Here is a 17,961-nt window from a genome sequence, read left to right on the forward strand (position 1 = left end):
ACATACAACCTCTGCAGTTCCCTCAATGTCTCCAAGAGTTTCGTGAAAGAGCAGGCACCAGCTGGAGCTCAGTGGAAATTCCCTGGTGGTCTTTGAGTGTCCTGAAGCCTTGCCTTTAAGCTGTAATTGTGAGATGCTTTGAAAATTCTGTAATTGAGGAATTTCTTCATTCAAGTTGGGAGATGAGCTCTGAGCAGATATTAAACAGGCCTTCTCTTCTGGGTGTTTGGTTGAACAGCTCAGGAAGGAGAGCTGTATAAAAACCTTGGGAAGTGGTAAGTGTAGCGCAAATGTACAGAGGAAAGTTTGTTATAAAATGTACAATGGTCATTTCAAATGTCACTCATAATTGTGTGCTTTTTGGTTTTTATTTTACCTCAAATAAAGATGATTGTACACTATCAGAGAACTTACTAATGTTTTTAAACTATTTTTCTAGAATATTTCCTAAATTTTCTGATTGTGATAGTTACTAATTTGTTCTCCTTTCATTTTAGATGATCTATAGAGTTGCAAAGGGACATTAGTTGTGTCCAGATTTTGCGATTCTGTGCACTGCCCTCCTTTGAACTAACATTTTTCCCTGTTTTCCTTTTGTTCAGGGGAAGCCTTCCCTGCACCGTGTTGAAGCATGAGTGCTGATGGCAGCCAGGTGGTGATCACTACTCCTCCCCCCGCCACGATGCCTCACAAAGAGCGGTACTTCGATCGCATCAATGAGAATGACCCAGAGTACATCCGGGAGAGAAACATGTCCCCTGACCTCAGACAGGACTTCAACATGATGGAGCAGAGGAAGAGGGTCACCCAGATACTGCAGAGCCCTGTGAGTGCCACTGATGGGGAGTAAAATGGAAAGGGTGTAATAAAAAAAGAAATCTGTGTCACAGCTAGAATATCTCTGGACCATCTTCTAAGAAAAGTCACTAAACAGATTATCCAGCATTTTGTTGGTGTGGTGTTTTGTCTGTGGATAAGCCTTTATTGTGTTGTTTTTTCTCCTTATACTTTTATATTCTTATGGTTCATTGCATTGTTACAGAAAGATGCGACTGGCTGCAGGGTTCCTAATTAAAACTTAGGGAGGAGGAAGAGAGTGAAGGAGTCACTGGTCAAATAGGAACAAATTAGGGCATTACGTGGTGTTCTGCTTTCTGGGTTTGATTATTAACCTATCATTTACATCAGGAATGCTTTCATTAACATTTATAATTGGGTTAAGTTTATTTAAAAGCTGGACTATGTTCTTCTTATGTCCTTGAGGGTGATCATACCCCTGTTTAGCCATATTAGTGCTCATCTACTGGTTATGTAAATTCAGTACTTGTGTAGACTACATATAAAACTATTCAATCTACTGAACCACTTCACAGTAGTTTTAATTTATATTTTAATACTTCTATTCTTTGAGTTTAACCTGATGAATACATTGGAAAGTAATGCTGTTGCCTTGAGTATTTTGAAGCCATAGGGAGTGAGTAAGGCCTGTGGAATGATCCTTTAGGGGTATCCATGTGTAATGTGAGTATTGAGGATAATGGGACTGGGAGGGAGCTAAGCAGATTTACAGATCTGTCTTCAGTGCCTCTGTAAATTGGGGTGCTTCTGTAATTTTTTTTTGAAGCTTTTCCATATGTAAAGAGATTGCAAACAGCTGTTAGTAATCACTCTATTATACTCATCCATGAATAACAGGATTGTTTGCTAAAGTGTTGTCGTGGAGTGTCTCTTGGATCTGTGTGTTGCTTTGAGTATAACATGAACCTGTTGACTAAGGAATTTATTATTTTTCAAGTCAATTTGCACAAGCTGGGGTTTGCAGCCAGGCTCTTTTGTAAGGAAAATGCTCTAAAGAGGTACTGCATAATGTTTTAATCGTGATAATTTTATGTTAAATACTCATCTGTAAAATGTGATCAGTCTACTCATTCCTGTTAAAATTCTCACATTATGAGTAGCCAGGACTCACAGAATGATGAAATCTTTAGCCTAACAGATAAAAATAAGTTGGAGAGATTGTTTGGTTTTGTATGTGGGGGTGGTTTTTTGGTCCTTCTGATGACCCTGATGAGTGTAACTATTTCATTAATGTTTTGGGGCATCTTTTGCCAAGTCTGCCAGATGTAATTAATATCCCTTTGATGCAGCCTCTGTGGTGTTCTGGTTTTTTTTTGTAGGTGCAGTGTCAGCATGCAGATTTTAGGAAGGAGTGTGAAGAGGGGTATGAACCCCTGAGTTTAGGCTGCTGTTTTAACAGAAGGTTGTGGGACAGAGAGCTGCTGGGCTGCTGTCAGTGTCCTGGTGCAAGAGAAGCTGAGCCCAGCACTTTTTGGAAAGTGACTGTTCAGAGCTGCCAATAAGTTGCAAGTTTTTGTTGTGTAAGGGAACAGTTGTCCAAATAAGCCAGGGGCCTGCTGCCTGCTTGGCTTAGGGAGAAATGGGAACGTGGGAGCTGAGTGTGGGATCAGGCACGAAGAGGAGTTGTTTGAGCTCCCACTTCCCCTCAAGTATCTCCTTTTATCCTCCCTTTTCCTGATACAGAAAATTTAGAGGAACTCTGCTGTGATTTCTCACGCAAGGAAATGAAAGCATTTTTGTACAGTATCTGTGAGCAAATGTCCATCAAGTGAATGTCATCATTTATTTGGGGGGGAAGGTATAGTGCTTTTTCCAGGCTCCAGCTGCTGAGTGCCATACTGTTCCTGGGACTCAGGACTGAAAACATTTACATTGTTCTCTTGAATTTAGAATTCATCACACAGTGGCCAGAAAGTGTTGTTCTTGTTACCAGTCTGTGTACACAGGTTCAGGATTGAACTGATGAGCATTGTCCATAGTGTTTTCATTCTATAGCTGCAGAATTACATTGTGTTAGATATTTTCTTTGTTGCTTTTCTGGATTATTCCATTTGACAGAATATAGTTGTAAGGTGTTTAGAAGAAGAGAAATTATGAGATGCAGTTTAAAGAAGAGCTTGCTTTGCTGGTAAATCTTCACCCAGTCTCACATATATAAATGCATTCAGATCAAAGAAATAGTCAGTGACTCCTCTTCTAGCAAGTATTAGTAAATTCGAAGTGTATCTAGGAAGGATAGTAACTGTCTTAAAAGTACACAAGCATGTTATGGTGGTGATGAGGTGAGCTTTGAATATGCACTTTCTGTGAGCAGAGGTGCAAAACTAAAGGGTTAATCACTGTCACATAGTAGGACACTTAGGTACTAATTTAATCTGGTTTTATTAACAACTTTTTTTTATTTCTTTCAAGTAGGAAAATCTAAATCCTTTAGCAAGAAAATAAATTAGAGAATCTATTTCAGGAACCACAGTATATTTTACTCAGAGCATGTTGTTGTAAGGGCTACAGGCCTGACCAGACATCTTCAGACATCAAGCTGCTGCATCTCTCTGATGTACTGTTTGGTGCAATCTGACTACTCCTCTCTGATGTGCAATTTCCCTTTCCTAAATTAAATAATTTAAAAGCTACTGAAAAGCTATTTCCATTACCTCTGATGTTTGCTAATGTCTTGGAGTCTGTTCATACTAAACCTTAAACAAATCATAGTTGTTTTCTGACCATTGCTCATGGAGAATGTCCTGACATTATCAGTGAGTTCTCAGATGTGTTTGCCTAATACTGCATGTAGCCCCTGAGTATCTGATAGCCTAGAGAATCTGATAAACTGAACATGTTTGCTTTTCTGTGTCTATTAGAAAGGTGGAAAGAAATTAAAATCAGCTGGGCCTGAGCAGCCTGATAGCATCCAGAAGTACTGCTGGCCACTCTTAACATAAATCCATTTAGGCTTATATTAGTAATGTCTTCAGTTTCAGAGGATTCAGGTAGTATGTTGTTATTTTCAAAGAAAGGCACTACATTTATCCAGTGAACTAGTTTTATTGCTTATTGGGCCCAAGATACTTGTCCTGTAATATATCCAAAATCTGAAAAGATGGATTAGTTGTTTTGGGGTTTTTTTATATTTTCCAACTTAAGTCTGCAATTAAAAACAGTTTTGTCTGTATGCTAAACAGTCATATGTTGCTTGTTACACAGAGTAACTGTGTTTTTCACGGAGCAAAAAATATATTTTCTGTACCACCAAACTCCTTATTTCACTTATGGTACACAAGTCCTTCTGGCCTTTATTTCTTTCTAGCATTTCTCTGATGCTGTCACCATAGCAACCAGAAACTCTTAAAACACTTTAAAAAAATGGCAGTGGTTGTGCTGTTACGGTGTTTATGAAAACTGAACAGCCAGTTCAGCACTGAGGAGCTGAGTGAACATACAGATGAGGAGAGGATCCCCACAGTCATCGTGAGGCAGGGAAGGTACTGGATGTTTCTGCAGGCAGGCAGCAGTGTCACACTGCTTCCAGTGCAGTGAGACCATGTGAAACTAATCAAAAGCTAACTACAGGCTTCAGCTAGCAGGACAGTGCATGTAACCTAACAAGTAATTGTGATCAGGGCTTAGGCTGCACTGAGGAGTACCTTCCATCCCTTTATATTGGTGTATTGGAAGGAAAGCTACAGGTGAGGGTGGAAATGGGAAAGGATGCATTCCTGTACAAAAGATGTGCTTCATTATTTTTACTAATGTAAGAAGAAGTTGTGTCTGAAGTGATGAGTGGAACAGCTGTTTTATGTAGACATAAAAATGCCTGGTTATTGGAATTTAAATGTGCAATTTATGTTTTTAATTTACCAGTGAAGTTTTGTGTGGTTTCTTGAGACCCATTGGATGTGCACTGGCTATTTTTACAGATAAAACACAGCTATTTGGAGCTTGGGGTTTTGGTTTTTTTTTTCCTTAAGTTGAGCTCTGTGTTGGCAGGATCCCATCAGGCTTTACTTTAATTTTGTACTGGATCTGGAGAGTATACAACCCACCATGACTCTGCAGAGTATTCTGGGCCACTCTGGCTTGGTACTGCCATTGCAGGAAGGCTCAGGTGAAACTATCCAGACTGCAAAGTTCTGGGGGTTATGCTGTGGTTAAAAATGTACTTCTCTGCTGTGCCTCCCTTCCTGCCTTGCACATGCACACACCTCCCAGCCTCCCACACTAGCCCGTCTTGCCCAAAAAAAAAGTGGGGAGATAACTATACAGCTTAGCAACTCTTCTATTCAGAGGTCTGCCTTAGCATGCAGCATGCAGGCAGATTTTTCTCCTCAAAAACAAGCAATCCCACCCACACTTGAATTTTTTTCCTAGATATGTTATTTTCAAACCATCAGGACCGAGATGAAGGATGATTTAATTTATTTTTCCCCAGCTTTTGCAGTTGTTTAGCTTACTTTATTTTGTATTGAGTGAACATCCAGTATTTTTGCAATACCACTCCCTTTTGGGGCAGTTTATTTTCTTTAAAATATCAAAGTCTTTTCAATTCCTCATATGTTTTGGCTTTTACTGCTCTTTTCTCAGAAGTTCAAAAGCCTTTCACATCCTTCAGAAGCCTCCCCCTTTGGCCACAAAGGACTCACAACCTTTTACATCACCTGAGGACGTCCTCACTGGGCATTCTCTCGCCTTGCAGCTCCCTGTTCTGGCTTTTGTCTTCTCTGACATCTTCCCAATATCCTGCTGGGAAGTCATGACTCTCCTCCCACTGCAAGAGCTTATTTACTTGCACTCTTTCATCATACAACCTGTGGAGCATATTGTCACCCAGAGGCAAGAGCTCAACTTGATGCATCATTGAAGATATACTACAAAAATGTCCCTTAAAGATCCCCTGTGCACTGTGACAGCATTTTAAGGGAGAGGGAGTTTGTGGTCAGGGTAACATTGTCTCAAATCAAGGCCATCCACTAGGTCTCTGTGAGGATCCAAGAAATCCCACTGCCTAGCTATCCAATTCATTTCTGTAGCTGTGATGGAACAGTGGAAATTCACACCATCAACCTGCACCACAAGGGAACATCCTGAGAATTTCCCTTCTTTCTTACTATAAAACTGGGTTCCCTTCACTCCACCCTATTTCCATATTGCTCCTTTCCACTTAGTCTGAACTGTGCTTTATTTCTCATTAGATATAACTGCCAACAGATACATGTTGAACAATACCTTGAAAACCTTGGAAAGCCACGACTGATGACTTTTCTCCTTGGCTGCAGGAGCATATGCATCCAGAACACCCTTCAAGAGCTCTGCCATCCCTCCTCGTGCATCCTCATCATGTGTGCTCCCACCCTTCCAAGTCCCGCACTTAACTGAAAAACCCAGTTAATTATGCTCAGAAAGGCGTGAGACCCCTGACAAGCTGAAATTTGATTTTGTCTAACATTTTACATTTCGTTGTACATTCCATTTCCATTCATTACATTTCACTTACATTCCATTTAGCAAGATGCATGGAATGGCTTTACTCCACGAGAGAGCACGAGGGAGGGAGCCAGACCCCCATGCAGAGCAGCAGCTGTGTGAGTGGCTGGCTCTGGGTTGCTGGGGATGGGCTTGGCAGAGGAGTTCAGTGCTTCAGGTTTGGCTGTAATCATGGGTTATCTCTAGGCTGTTTATCATAGGAGTGAGCACTCTGCTGCAGCTCGTGGAGGAAAGCCAGTGTGCACCAGGTTAGAGGAGCTGGAAAAACTGGCCCAGGCTGAGCCCTGTGTGGGGAGCGCCTTGCTGTCAGCCCAGTCACTAAATCCAGTCCAGGTACCCTCACCCTTCAGTGCAAGTGAAGAGATTATTATAACTTCAGCTAATTCCCCATACTTATTACCAAGCCTACACAGAAGCCCCATCCCCTTGTTCTCTGTCACAGCATTGACAAACACTTTTTGTGACTCTTATCTTCTCCCCGCCAGCCTTCGCTCCCTGGCGGTTTTTTTGTGGCCAGCTCCACCCTTTTCCACTGAGGGCACCGGCTGTTTGTATCTAAACTTCACTCTTGAAAGAGCCTGTTAGGAGCTGTGCTGGCTGTTTCAGTGAAGGTCTTCCTCTCACGGGCAGCTGTGTTTACAGAACAGGAACCAAAATTAACATCTCTTCACTCCTGAGGACAAAATACCAGTTAAGTTTTGAAACTTTTCTTCAGTGGTGGGGATTTGGTTTAGAGACTCTGTGTGGGTATGTTTAGATGCCCTTTTTAAAAATGGATTTAAGATACTAGAAACTCTGATCAAAATGGGTAAAAGTGAAAATGGTTGAATGGGTTTTTGTCACTTTTAGTCTAACAGCAGTGCTGCTGTGAAAGTTAGAGACTTCACATATCTTTTTTAGCTACTTTCCTGTAGAATGATGTGAAACTGTTTAGTCATAACTGTTATTAGTCCTAATGTGAGCATGTGCTTTCCCCTCTTAAAGGTTTGCAGTGGTGTGGAGTATTTGTAGATGACTTGTATACTATTATTATTTGCTTATTATTTTATTTCTGCTTTTGATTGGCTACATGTAGAAATCAGTGGTCAACAAAAAAGAAACAGCATCGATAGTCAAAATACTTATAAACCTGTGTATTTCTTAACATCCTTAGAGAGCTGCCTAGCAAGATGAAGAGACTAATATCAAGGTTTTTAATAATATCATTATTCTGCACTATGTATGCATGTATCCATGTAAAATAGGTTATTCTAGCAAGTTGATTATTCTAGTTCTTCCTGCATATATTGACTGAAAAATACTAGTTGTCAACTGGTACATGCAAATGTTGCTTTGATTCTTAAAAGCCCAAATTTACACTGTCAGCTCACAGTTAGACTGTACTTCTGAAAGAAAATGGAAGTAAATGAGTCAGAACTGAGCTTGTTAACTTCACTCTTAGAGAACTTTTGCAGATCTAAGTTGAAAGATTTTCCCATCTAAACTGCCTCAGTCTCTGATGTGTATTTGGAAGATTATTGCAAATAGTTCTGGGGAAGTAATTTTATGATATTAGAAAGACCTTGACCTAATCATCCTCCTAATGACTCCATCAAGAAAAGCTCTGTCTGTTCTGCAGGCTGTGCAGTACCATGTAAGGCTCTCTAAGCTGGTGTAAAAAAAGCTGACTACAGTTTTGGAAATAGTAGAATTCTGGAAACAGTTTTAGGAACAGGCTGAGCTGTCCTGTTCATTTTAACTGGTCAGTTGTGGGGAAATTCATGTTTCAGAGCAAGGTGGTGGAGTGGCGCTCAGAAGGTGGATGGGGTGGAAGCAGAGCAACAGCCTGCATTCTACCAAGGTCAGGCTACTCACTTAGGTGTCTAAAGTAAAAGTCCTACTCAGCATCCTCCTGGTTGTCACCTTGTCTGAAATGTCACTGTACCTCCTTCCCAGTAGCTGTCATGGGCCCAGTTCTCATCCCACGGGATATTTCCTATCAGACCTTCAGTCTGATGCTTGAAGTGCTGTTTCAGCACAAACAAGGGGGACACAGGTGCTTGGCTGGGCAGGTGAGGTGCCTGAAGACAGAAGGATGCTTGTGCAAACAGGAAATGATTCCCAGCTGTGGAGGGATGGGTTAGCCAGGCCATATCCTTGCTGTGTGCAGGCACAGGCAGGTGTCCGAGTCCAGCTGTGTTGGTAGGATCATGGGCAGAAAAGAAGTGCTGTGCTGCTCACTTTGGGATTTGTACCCTACTGTAAAAAGTCACTGCTCTTAGTGTCTCATGTCTGAAGTTGTCATGGTTTCAAACAAACAAACAAAACAATGCACATGTACCCAAAAAGCCTTCTAAATCCCTGAAACTTTCTATTGATTGAGCAATGCTGAGCATACAGCTGAATAACATCATTTTTCATTCATCTGACAGTACAGTTTCTCCTTTGTCAGCATTTTCTTGTCAAATACTACATCTGAAATTACCTCTCTGCTTGAGAAATATGTGCTTTGTGCCAGAGCAGCACGTTTGTCATCTCTTTGAAAGCCATCCTCTCCAGTATGACTTACTTGTATGACTTTTGCTTGATCACTTGTGGGCAGTGTAATGCCACACATATATAAATATATTGCAATCTCATTAATTAAAACAAAACCAAACCACTTGGTCTGTAGGCTGTAGTTAGGTTTTAGAAGCAGGCTCCTGCTGCTCTGGTCAGGTCCCAGAATCAGAGCCCTGCAAGCTAGTGGTTTTACAGAAATCAGTCTTGTATAGTGAAATAAATATCCAGTAAATATCATTCATTTAATGGCTCTTATTAAAGATAAATTGTTGACCACAAGAAGGTGGTGCCCTTCATAGGAGCCCACTGGGATATCAAAAATGGAAGAAAGTTGTGTTAGCACATTGGGGTGGTTACCTAAGGATATACAGTTCCAAGTTTCAGAGGTCTGTAGCAGTGAATGAAATGTAGTGAAATATTCATAGATATCCATGTGGCAGGCTGAAGCTGCTAGAAAACATCATTATGCACTGGCATGTGGATAAACTGCATACCTGATTTTATGCACTTCATCCATATTCTCACCTGCTTTACAGCTCATTCCAAACCTTCACATTTGCTACTTTCCTGGGTCTTACCTATGTTCTCTTATTTCTAAAACTTTTTAAGGGAAGCTACTTGTTTGGTTTAACAAGGCTGTTGATACAACACTAAATCCTCATTTCTAGTAGTCTCAGCAAATGTGTAACATACTGCTGCTAGCATTAAGGTGAAAAAATTAAGCTCAGAAGAATGAAAATAACATCACCAAAAATCAGAAGAATTAAAAATACAATATACAAGAAACTAAAAAATCTTTCTGTCAAAAATTTCTCAAAATATATTACATTTCCTTCTTTTCTGCTTTGTACAGGTTAAAAAAACCTCCAGAAGTCTGAATACAACTAATAAGAGGTTATTATTAATGTTTTTGCAAATCTTTTTTATACTCCTTTTTGAATTGAAGGAGGAATAATTTAATATGATGCAGAGAGTACTGTTCCAGTACTCTGGTACCATTGATCTAGAGTTCTTCCTCATGTTGAACTTTGCACTTTTCATTTTATGGCTATTGCTCTCTGTCCTCCACTTCTTTTCTCCCAGTTAGGTTTCTTTCCTCTTTTGATTCTGTGTTTTTCTTTCCTTTTCTTCCTCTGCTCCTTTCTCCTGCTGCATAGATCTTACCAACAGCAGCCACAAAAGATAAAAACCTGATTTTGCCTGTGCATCTTCAGGTTGGTGGGAGGTTCTTCAGCTGTTTGGGGCATGCCGCATGAATATTCTGGTCTACACTGAGAGATCTGTGCCACAGATCCACTCAGAGTCAGTCAGTGGGAATTTTTAGAGGACTTATGTAAATCTGGCAAGTCTCAGGTATGGACATGATCCTGACAAAATTATTCTGAGGAGTGCACAGATATCTGAAAAGTTGGTAATTAGTAGTCATGGAGACTCAACTGTCCAGCTGAGGAGGCTGTATCAAGTAGAGTCTTGAGGATGTCTTTGTGGGGTTCAGTAGCACTCTCTCTTACTAATCAAAACCTGTTGGTGAACAGGGATTGGTGGATTTTGCCCAACAGATTAGGTGTTTTAAAGAACTGATTTAAAATTCAGTGAAGAAATTACATTTGTCATATAGAACTGTTTTATTTCTTTAATTGAGAGCAAGTTTCCAAGGAAGGTAAACTGAAAGGAGCAATTACTTACAGGGAATAGTCTGGAGTTATAATAAGAGCCAGCTGCGTGGTAAAGACACCAAATGTTTTTTTGGAAGGAACCAGGAGGAATGTTCACAATCCACCTCAGCTCGTGTTGTGTGAAGCTTTGGGTACTGCAAGTTTGGGGAAAAGGTATAAGATGCTGCCAAGAAGTAATGAGAGTGCTATGAAATATAACCTGTAAGTTTGAAGGAACAGAATTTATTTAGTCTATGAATGTCAGGACTGCAGTGGTCCCAGGACAGGGGTTTGTTGTGGATAGGGAATAATCTGTTTATCACCTCAAAGGAATAGGCTTTGTCCACAGTGCATAATATATTAAATTTGATACGATGAAAACTTTTTCATTATCTATTCTGCAAGAGTTTATCTCTTGGGCTTGTAGTCACTTTATTCAGAAAAAGAAGGGGTTTTCCCTTTGGGGAAGGAAAAATAGAGAAGAGATAGCATTTCCATCTAGTTTTTGCATGTCTGTGATACTACTTGAGCATGGATGAGCTCCAGTGTTCCAGTTGATTATAACTTTATCAAAATTGAATGGGTTTTCAGAGGGATTGCATTATAAAAAAATTTCCAGCACAGAAAGGAAGACATTCTGATTGAATTTCAAGTATCTCTTCCAAAATATGGCCAACATTTTAATCACTGATAAAAATAGGTTTAATATATTTTTTAAAAATACATTTTATCTTGTTGCTTTATCTTGTTACTGTGAAATAGTAAATCCTCTGTGACCAAACTCCTCCTTTCTGCCTCCCAAATTGCCAGTGCCTACCATACAAAGTTTGGGTTGGATGATTAAGTCTGGCAAAGTTAAAACTGCTAAAAACAAAGTCTGCGGGGAAGTTTCATGTAACATTAATAAGAGGCAAAACTACCAGCCCCACCTATAATAGAAATAAGATTATCAAGGCTAGGTTTCCTTGATGATTCTCAAATGTTTCTACAGGCTTTTAGAGAAGACCTGGAATGCCTTATTCAAGAACAGATGAAGAAGGGCAATAACCCCACTGGACTGCTTGCATTACAGCAGATTGCTGAATATATTACAGCGAGCACTTTTACAGGTTTTTCCTCATCTTCACTCAGTAAGTGAATTATACATAAACTGCTCTTTTTTTTTTTTCTTTTTTTTTTTTTTTTTTTTGCTTCCAATTGTTACCAGGGCTTAAGAATGCTGGGATCTCCTCTTTCCTTGAATAAAAATTCTGTCAGAGCTTGCTTCAGCTGTGAAGTAGTGCAGATGGTGGCCTTAGCTTGCCTTTTTAGGTTTCATTCTCTCAAATTCTTTGACTTGTATAATGATATCCAAAATGGTTGGGGTCCTCAAACTCAATTATTCTATAATTTGTTCATAAAAGTTGAACTAACATAGGGAACAAAATGTTGTGTTCTGTTACTGCTAGGGGTTTAACATGAATATGAACTGAGATGTGAAATACATTACCATTTAGTCATTACTAAAAAAACCCAACAACTCTGAGGTGGGGAGAATCCCCTGGCAAACTGAATTATCAGATAAACATCTCCCACAGTTAAGAACAGCTTATAGTCTGCACTCTACTTGTAAAGATGTCACTGGGATCTCGCAGTTAACACCCAAGTTCTTTCCAAGTCATGAAGCACTGAGATGTTCAAGTCAATTTAAGTTCTGTGGGTGGACTTCATATGGGAGCTTACAAGCCTGAAGTACAGTGGCAGCTGTCAGCATTCATCATCTTTGGAGATTTGGTCCCAAAATGGTACTTCAGGGTTTATTTAACAAAACGAGTGGAAGAGAACAGAGAGCCCAAATAACCTCGTGTTCACGTCTCTGGTTGGTTACTGAGACTCTGCGTCCTACTGTTACCTCTGCTGTGTTTGCCAGGGACAATGGGGACAGATCTCAAAGTGCACACTCTTTTTGTTGAAAACCAAAATGACTTTTACCTCTTTTGGTCTTAACTTTGCCTCTAAGCAAAGGTTGTGGGCTATCAAAAGGCTGTCATGCATTCATGAAGGGGAAAGGGGTATGTTTGTGTAGTCACAGGTCAAAGACAGAAATTGATCTTTCTGATTTCTCTGTTAAGAGGTGATACCTTCTGTCTAAGGGTTTGAGAACTCTTTCATTAATTCTAATTTTTTCATTAGAGCTGAATTGAAGTGCTAAGACTGAGATATCTCTTCAAATTAGTTTTGCTGCTGTCAGAAGTCTACAAGGAATATCTTCTTCTGTAACAGAAAAATCCCTCAAAGTAACATTTAAAAATACTTCCTTAGTGACAAATGTCTTGGACCACAGTTCCAGTCCTGTGTAGGATATTGATTCAAGAGACAGCTCAGGAAAACCTCTATTCGGTCTTATAAATGCTAGTACTGCTTTGATAACCATTTAAATACACTGCATCTGGAAGATCATGGCATAGCTGGAAATATATTTGTCCAACTGTCCATCATCTATTTTTGTCTGTTTTTCAGGCCATGGAATGATTACACCCATCAATGACCTACCTGGGGTAGATACCTCCTCATTTGTTAAGGGAGAAAAACTTACTCGTTGCAAGTTAGCCAGTTTATACAGATTGGCTGACTTGTTTGGGTGGGCACATTTGCCAAATACCTATATCACAGTAAGTATTTTAGAGAAAAAAAAACTTACTTAGAATCTCACCTATTCATTCAAATTATTTTTCCCCCTGATTAATGTAAATTAGATCAGTAATCCATTTCCTGTCTCCTTTGCAGGTAAGAGTAAGCAAAGAACATGACCACATTCTAATTATTCCAAGAGGGCTGTCCTTTTCTGAAGCGTCAGCTTCTAATTTGGTATGTGATTCACCTGCTGTAATAACCAGCAAGGCTCATCCTGTTTTCTAAAATACTTTTGTGGCTGCTTCAATGGACTTCTGTAATTATGCTGTTTGGGTTTTTTTAATATTTACCCACAGGATGAAAAGCTGATTAACTGCTTAGATGGTACCAGCCTTTGTTGCCAGTATTTCTTCTTGAGTTTAGTTTTACTTCCCGTTTCTTTGTCTCCAGCTCCCATGTGGAGAAGCAGAGTTCTGTGTTCTGTTTGATGAAGCTCACCAGTAGCCTCAGTGTAGCCTTTTATAACCTGAGAGTGTGGCAATACATGTGAAGTGACTCTGTAGGAGCAGTGTTATCAGAATCACCTCTTACCTTTAGAAGTGAGGAGATAAAGTCAAATAATCTTCCCCAGGCCCAGCAAATGAGCTGGATGAAGTTACAGGCTGGTATTTAGGCAGTGGTAACTGCTAAATCACACATCTTTGGGTGTAGAACCTGCCATATGCTCTTCATGTCAGTGCATATCCATAAAGAAACTGCCTCAAGGTGAAAGGGGTACCAAAATGAGATTGATACTATTACACAGCAAACACAGAACCAAAATACCATTTATTTAAAATGTAGGAAATGTTAATGGGATGCATTTTTCAAAGTCAGAAACAAGGAAAGTTCAGCTAGACTGTAGTAGAATATATGTTGTATAGGGGTCTTATCCTTACTTCTTCCATGGCTGAACTTCCAACAGCTGTCAAGGGCTGGTACATCAGGGTGGTTTATTGACACACACATTCATGGCTGCTCTCCTACTTTTTTGTGCTCTGAGCCTTGAATGCATTGGGGGGAACTTGGTGCTAAATAAGAAAGGAGGGCTATTTTCTAGATAACAGAAGTTGTCACAGCCTTTCTGAGTATCATCTGTCCGTTTCTTTTTCAGGTTAAGGTGAACATCCTAGGAGATGTGGTGGACCAGGGAAGCACAGCTCTCAGTATTGACAGTGTGGGCTTCAGTCCACACGTGGCCATCTACTCCACCCGCCCCGATGTCAGATGTGTCATACACATCCACACCCCTGCCACAGCTGCTGTAAGGCTTCCTTTGGCACAGACTGAAAGAAAACAGCTTTGCCTTATGAACTTTGGGCATATTTCTCCTCACAGCAGTTTCATTTTTGTTTTAATATCGACCCTGCACTGGTAAATTAAAGTGTGAGAGAGGGCTGGGGCGCCACAGTGGATTTGCATCAGAATAAACTGATGCTCAGAGATTATTATACTGAGGTTGAGTAGGTTGTAAAGCAAATAGTTTACACAGGCATCATTTATAGCATCCTAGATAATATAATATGCTGTATAAATCATCTTCATTTGCATTATGCAGCTTTATTTTTAAGTGGTTTGATTAGTTGTTACACTTAGTTTGGATTTACCTCAGTATTTAAATGTTATAGTTAACATAAACTTTAAGTGGTCTGTATAATAATGATAAAAATGTAAGGAGGCCTGAAAGAATTGGTTTAAACTAACTAAATTCTTATTATTTTATCTAGAAATTAATTTTCTAAATAAATAGAAAATTTATCTATTTTTTAAGTAATAAATGTGGGAAAGTAGAATAAACCATTAAGTAAGCTGAGAATTAAACATTAATAAATTTCACACAAATTTTCTCCAATAAATATGTCCCTAGACTGGGTAGCAGCACCTCTCTCACTGTATTACAAATTAGGCTGGTGGTGGGGGGGTGTTTCTAAGCTCTCTCTGTGGAGTTTGTTTCTCTTCTAACAAAGTACACCCTGCTAATGCTTGGGTGGTTGAGATGTAAGTTTGAAGAGTTCCATTTTTCCCTAGTTAACAGAATTTCATTTTCATTAAACAGGTTTCTTCTATGAAGTGTGGCATCCTTCCCATATCACAAGAGGCTCTGATTCTGGGAGATGTTGCTTATTACAACTACCAGGGATCTCTTGATGAACAGGAAGAGAGGATTCAGCTTCAAAAAGTTCTTGGACCCAGTTGCAAGGTATTCAACCTCATTTATGTTATTCATAAACAATTTTCATGTCCTGCTCCAGTTTCTACCATTTAACATTAGTGTCTTTATTTACTAGGTATTAGTTTTGAGAAACCATGGTGTGGTAACACTAGGAGAGACACTGGAAGAAGCATTCCACTATATTTTCAATGTGCAACTGGCCTGTGAAACGCAGGTGAGAGAGAATTTATCTGTATTTCATTTCAAACACTTATACTGCAGATTTACAGATTGTACCCCAGATGGGAAGACTTGTTACATCACACAGTTTTGGAGTTGTGGAATCCAGTAATCCTGTATACCTGGTCAAAGAGAGACTGGAGTGATCAGGGAATCACCGAGGGAGTAGCACAAATACTCACTCTAGGAACACTGACACAGTCTCCGTGGTGTTACACTCTGAAGGGTACAGAAGGTTTTGTTCCATGCTGTGCAGAGTGAGCCTCATGCAGGGAATCTGTCAGATAATAGATTTGCTGCTACTCACTGCATGGGGAAGTGTGACTTAAGATCTCTCAAGAGAGCCAGCTCCTTTACTGAGGCTGAATGTTGTGACAAGAAAAGAAGCTTCTCTCTGTTATCACAGATTTGTGAAACCAAATTAAAAGAAGGTCTTCAGAGCAATGGTAGTGGGTGGCATATTTAAAAATAACTTGAATCACAAATTCAGTAGTTTCCATTCTGTCTAACTTCATCTACCTGGTTAGGTATCCAGATGTTACCTATGACATGTGAACTTATGAACACCTTTCATAAGTTTCAATCCCATCCCCAGAAACTTCATCACTTTTTCGTTCCCCAGTGATCCTGTCCTCCCAAAGAGGCATTTGGATGTGCAAATGGCAGGGTCCTATTCCTTTCCTTCCTTGCCCTACTATTAATTTTGAGTTCAGACACTCTTTCATTTTGAAACAGGGAGAAAAATGAAAGATTTTTAATCTTGTGATGCAGAAAGATGTTTTTAAGGTACTCTGAAAGCAAGTGTTTGAATCTACTCCTTTTGAAGTGCAATTAATAGCAGATGATAGCATGCTTTCTGTAGCAGTCACTTGCTATGTATTTTAATACATTTTTTGGATAGTAGAAAACTAGCCTGAGAAGTAACACAACATGTATTTAAGCAACCTCCTGCTGCAAATTCTGAATAGCAGAGAATGCAAAAGCTTTCTCACAAATAAAATACACTCCTTGATGTCTCCAGGTTCATGCATTAGCTGGAGCAGGTGGGATAGACAATCTCCTACTACTGGATCTGCAGAAGTTCAAGCCTTCCACACATGCCGTGGCAGCAATGGGAGGAGGTGGAGTTAATATGGCTTCACAACAAAAATGGAAAGTTGGGGAGCAAGAATTTGAAGCGCTTATGAGGATGCTGGACAACCTGGTAAGAGCATGCTGCTGGTATCTATGTAGTCCTGTAAGGCTTTGAGTGTAGGATTAGATTTTGTAAAGCAAATAATTTTTTAATCATATTATTTCTGACAGCAGTATTCTGTCTTAATAAGAATTTATAATGCTTTGAGCTTCAATTTTGTCCCACCATCTTACAAATGTGTAGCAACTTAATAGTAAAAAAACCTTAATTTTATTTTTTTAAACATTCTTTTCTTCCTTTCCTCTTTCACAGGGATACAGAACTGGCTATGCCTATAGGCAACCATTAGTCAGGGAAAAACCCAGACATAAGAGTGATGTTGAGATCCCAGCCACTGTGACTGCCTTTTCCTTTGAAGATGATACAGTCCCACTTTCCCCCCTGAAATTCCTTGCACAGAGGCAACAGAGAGAGAAGACAAGATGGCTGAACTCTCCAAACACTTACTTGAAAGTTAATGTGCCTGAGGAGTCCTGGAACGGGGAAACCAGTCCCAGGACTAAGATCACGGTAGGTTGATATGTTGGACAGTCACTTCGGTTTTGCCCTACTTGAAAGTAAGTTATGCACAGTTTATATGAGGAAATCTTGAATAGGATTAGCAAATAAGTTTATTGAGCAAATTAAAATAGGCTTTTCAGAGCCTTAATGACATTGGTACTAAGAGTCTCATCTCTTTGAGGAGAGAGGGGTTGACAGTAAGACTAACACTTTATGATAAAATTTAACAATTATTTCACAGTTCTAACCATCTCTTCTTGTTCCTGAAGTAGAAAACAGTTTTTCTACTACTTCTTGTGCTATTAGTTATCCACCAAATATAGTAAGGCTTTTAGTCAACCATGAGTTGTTCTTTTTTCACATGAGGGAGACATGAGCTCTAATTAATCTCTTGCTGTCCCCTTTCTATTTGTGAGCCTACTGAAAACAGCTTTCAAAAGGTCTGTTCGTGCTACAGGCTTTTAATGATGATAAAGATTTCCCCCCCCTGCAGCTCAGCAAGATGCTTACACTTAAGTTTCCTGCCTGCAGAGAGGTGGCCCTCTGGGACTCAGAGTGTGTTATTGCTCTTCAGCTACTCCCAGTACAACTGTAAAAGCATCAGCTCCTCCTGCTGGCAGGCTGGCAGATTTCTAAACTTGAGTTTGGGAAAAACACCCCAGAACCCTGCTTGAGAAGTGAAGAAA

The 17,961-nt window shown here is 39.7% G+C and overlaps 1 protein-coding gene across 10 annotated transcripts in view; it reads left to right on the forward strand.

Moving 5' to 3' along the window:
- The window catches only part of ADD3 (adducin 3), a 92,352-nt gene that overhangs the window by 67,622 nt on the left and 6,769 nt on the right, over nucleotides 1-17,961 (forward strand). For 7 of the 10 annotated variants that reach the window (XM_085582760.1, XM_021536286.3, XM_021536289.4 and 4 more), the window contains 9 exons: nucleotides 603-826; nucleotides 11,527-11,665; nucleotides 13,035-13,186; nucleotides 13,302-13,382; nucleotides 14,302-14,451; nucleotides 15,244-15,387; nucleotides 15,476-15,574; nucleotides 16,601-16,783; nucleotides 17,027-17,284. In XM_085582760.1, coding sequence (XP_085438886.1) covers nucleotides 632-826; nucleotides 11,527-11,665; nucleotides 13,035-13,186; nucleotides 13,302-13,382; nucleotides 14,302-14,451; nucleotides 15,244-15,387; nucleotides 15,476-15,574; nucleotides 16,601-16,783; nucleotides 17,027-17,284 — 1,401 coding nt within the window. In that variant the 5' untranslated portion in view covers nucleotides 603-631. Of the gene's footprint in view, nucleotides 1-602; nucleotides 827-6,807; nucleotides 7,030-11,523; nucleotides 11,666-13,034; nucleotides 13,187-13,301; nucleotides 13,383-14,301; nucleotides 14,452-15,243; nucleotides 15,388-15,475; nucleotides 15,575-16,600; nucleotides 16,784-17,026; nucleotides 17,285-17,961 lie in introns of those variants that run through there. The other 3 variants (XM_085582764.1, XM_085582763.1, XM_085582765.1) reach the window with 3 other exon arrangements.

The sequence above is a fragment of the Lonchura striata genome, chromosome 6 (genome assembly GCF_050655825.1).
Source record: "Lonchura striata isolate lonStrDom1 chromosome 6, ASM5065582v1, whole genome shotgun sequence".
Classification (NCBI taxonomy): Eukaryota; Metazoa; Chordata; class Aves; order Passeriformes; family Estrildidae; genus Lonchura; species Lonchura striata.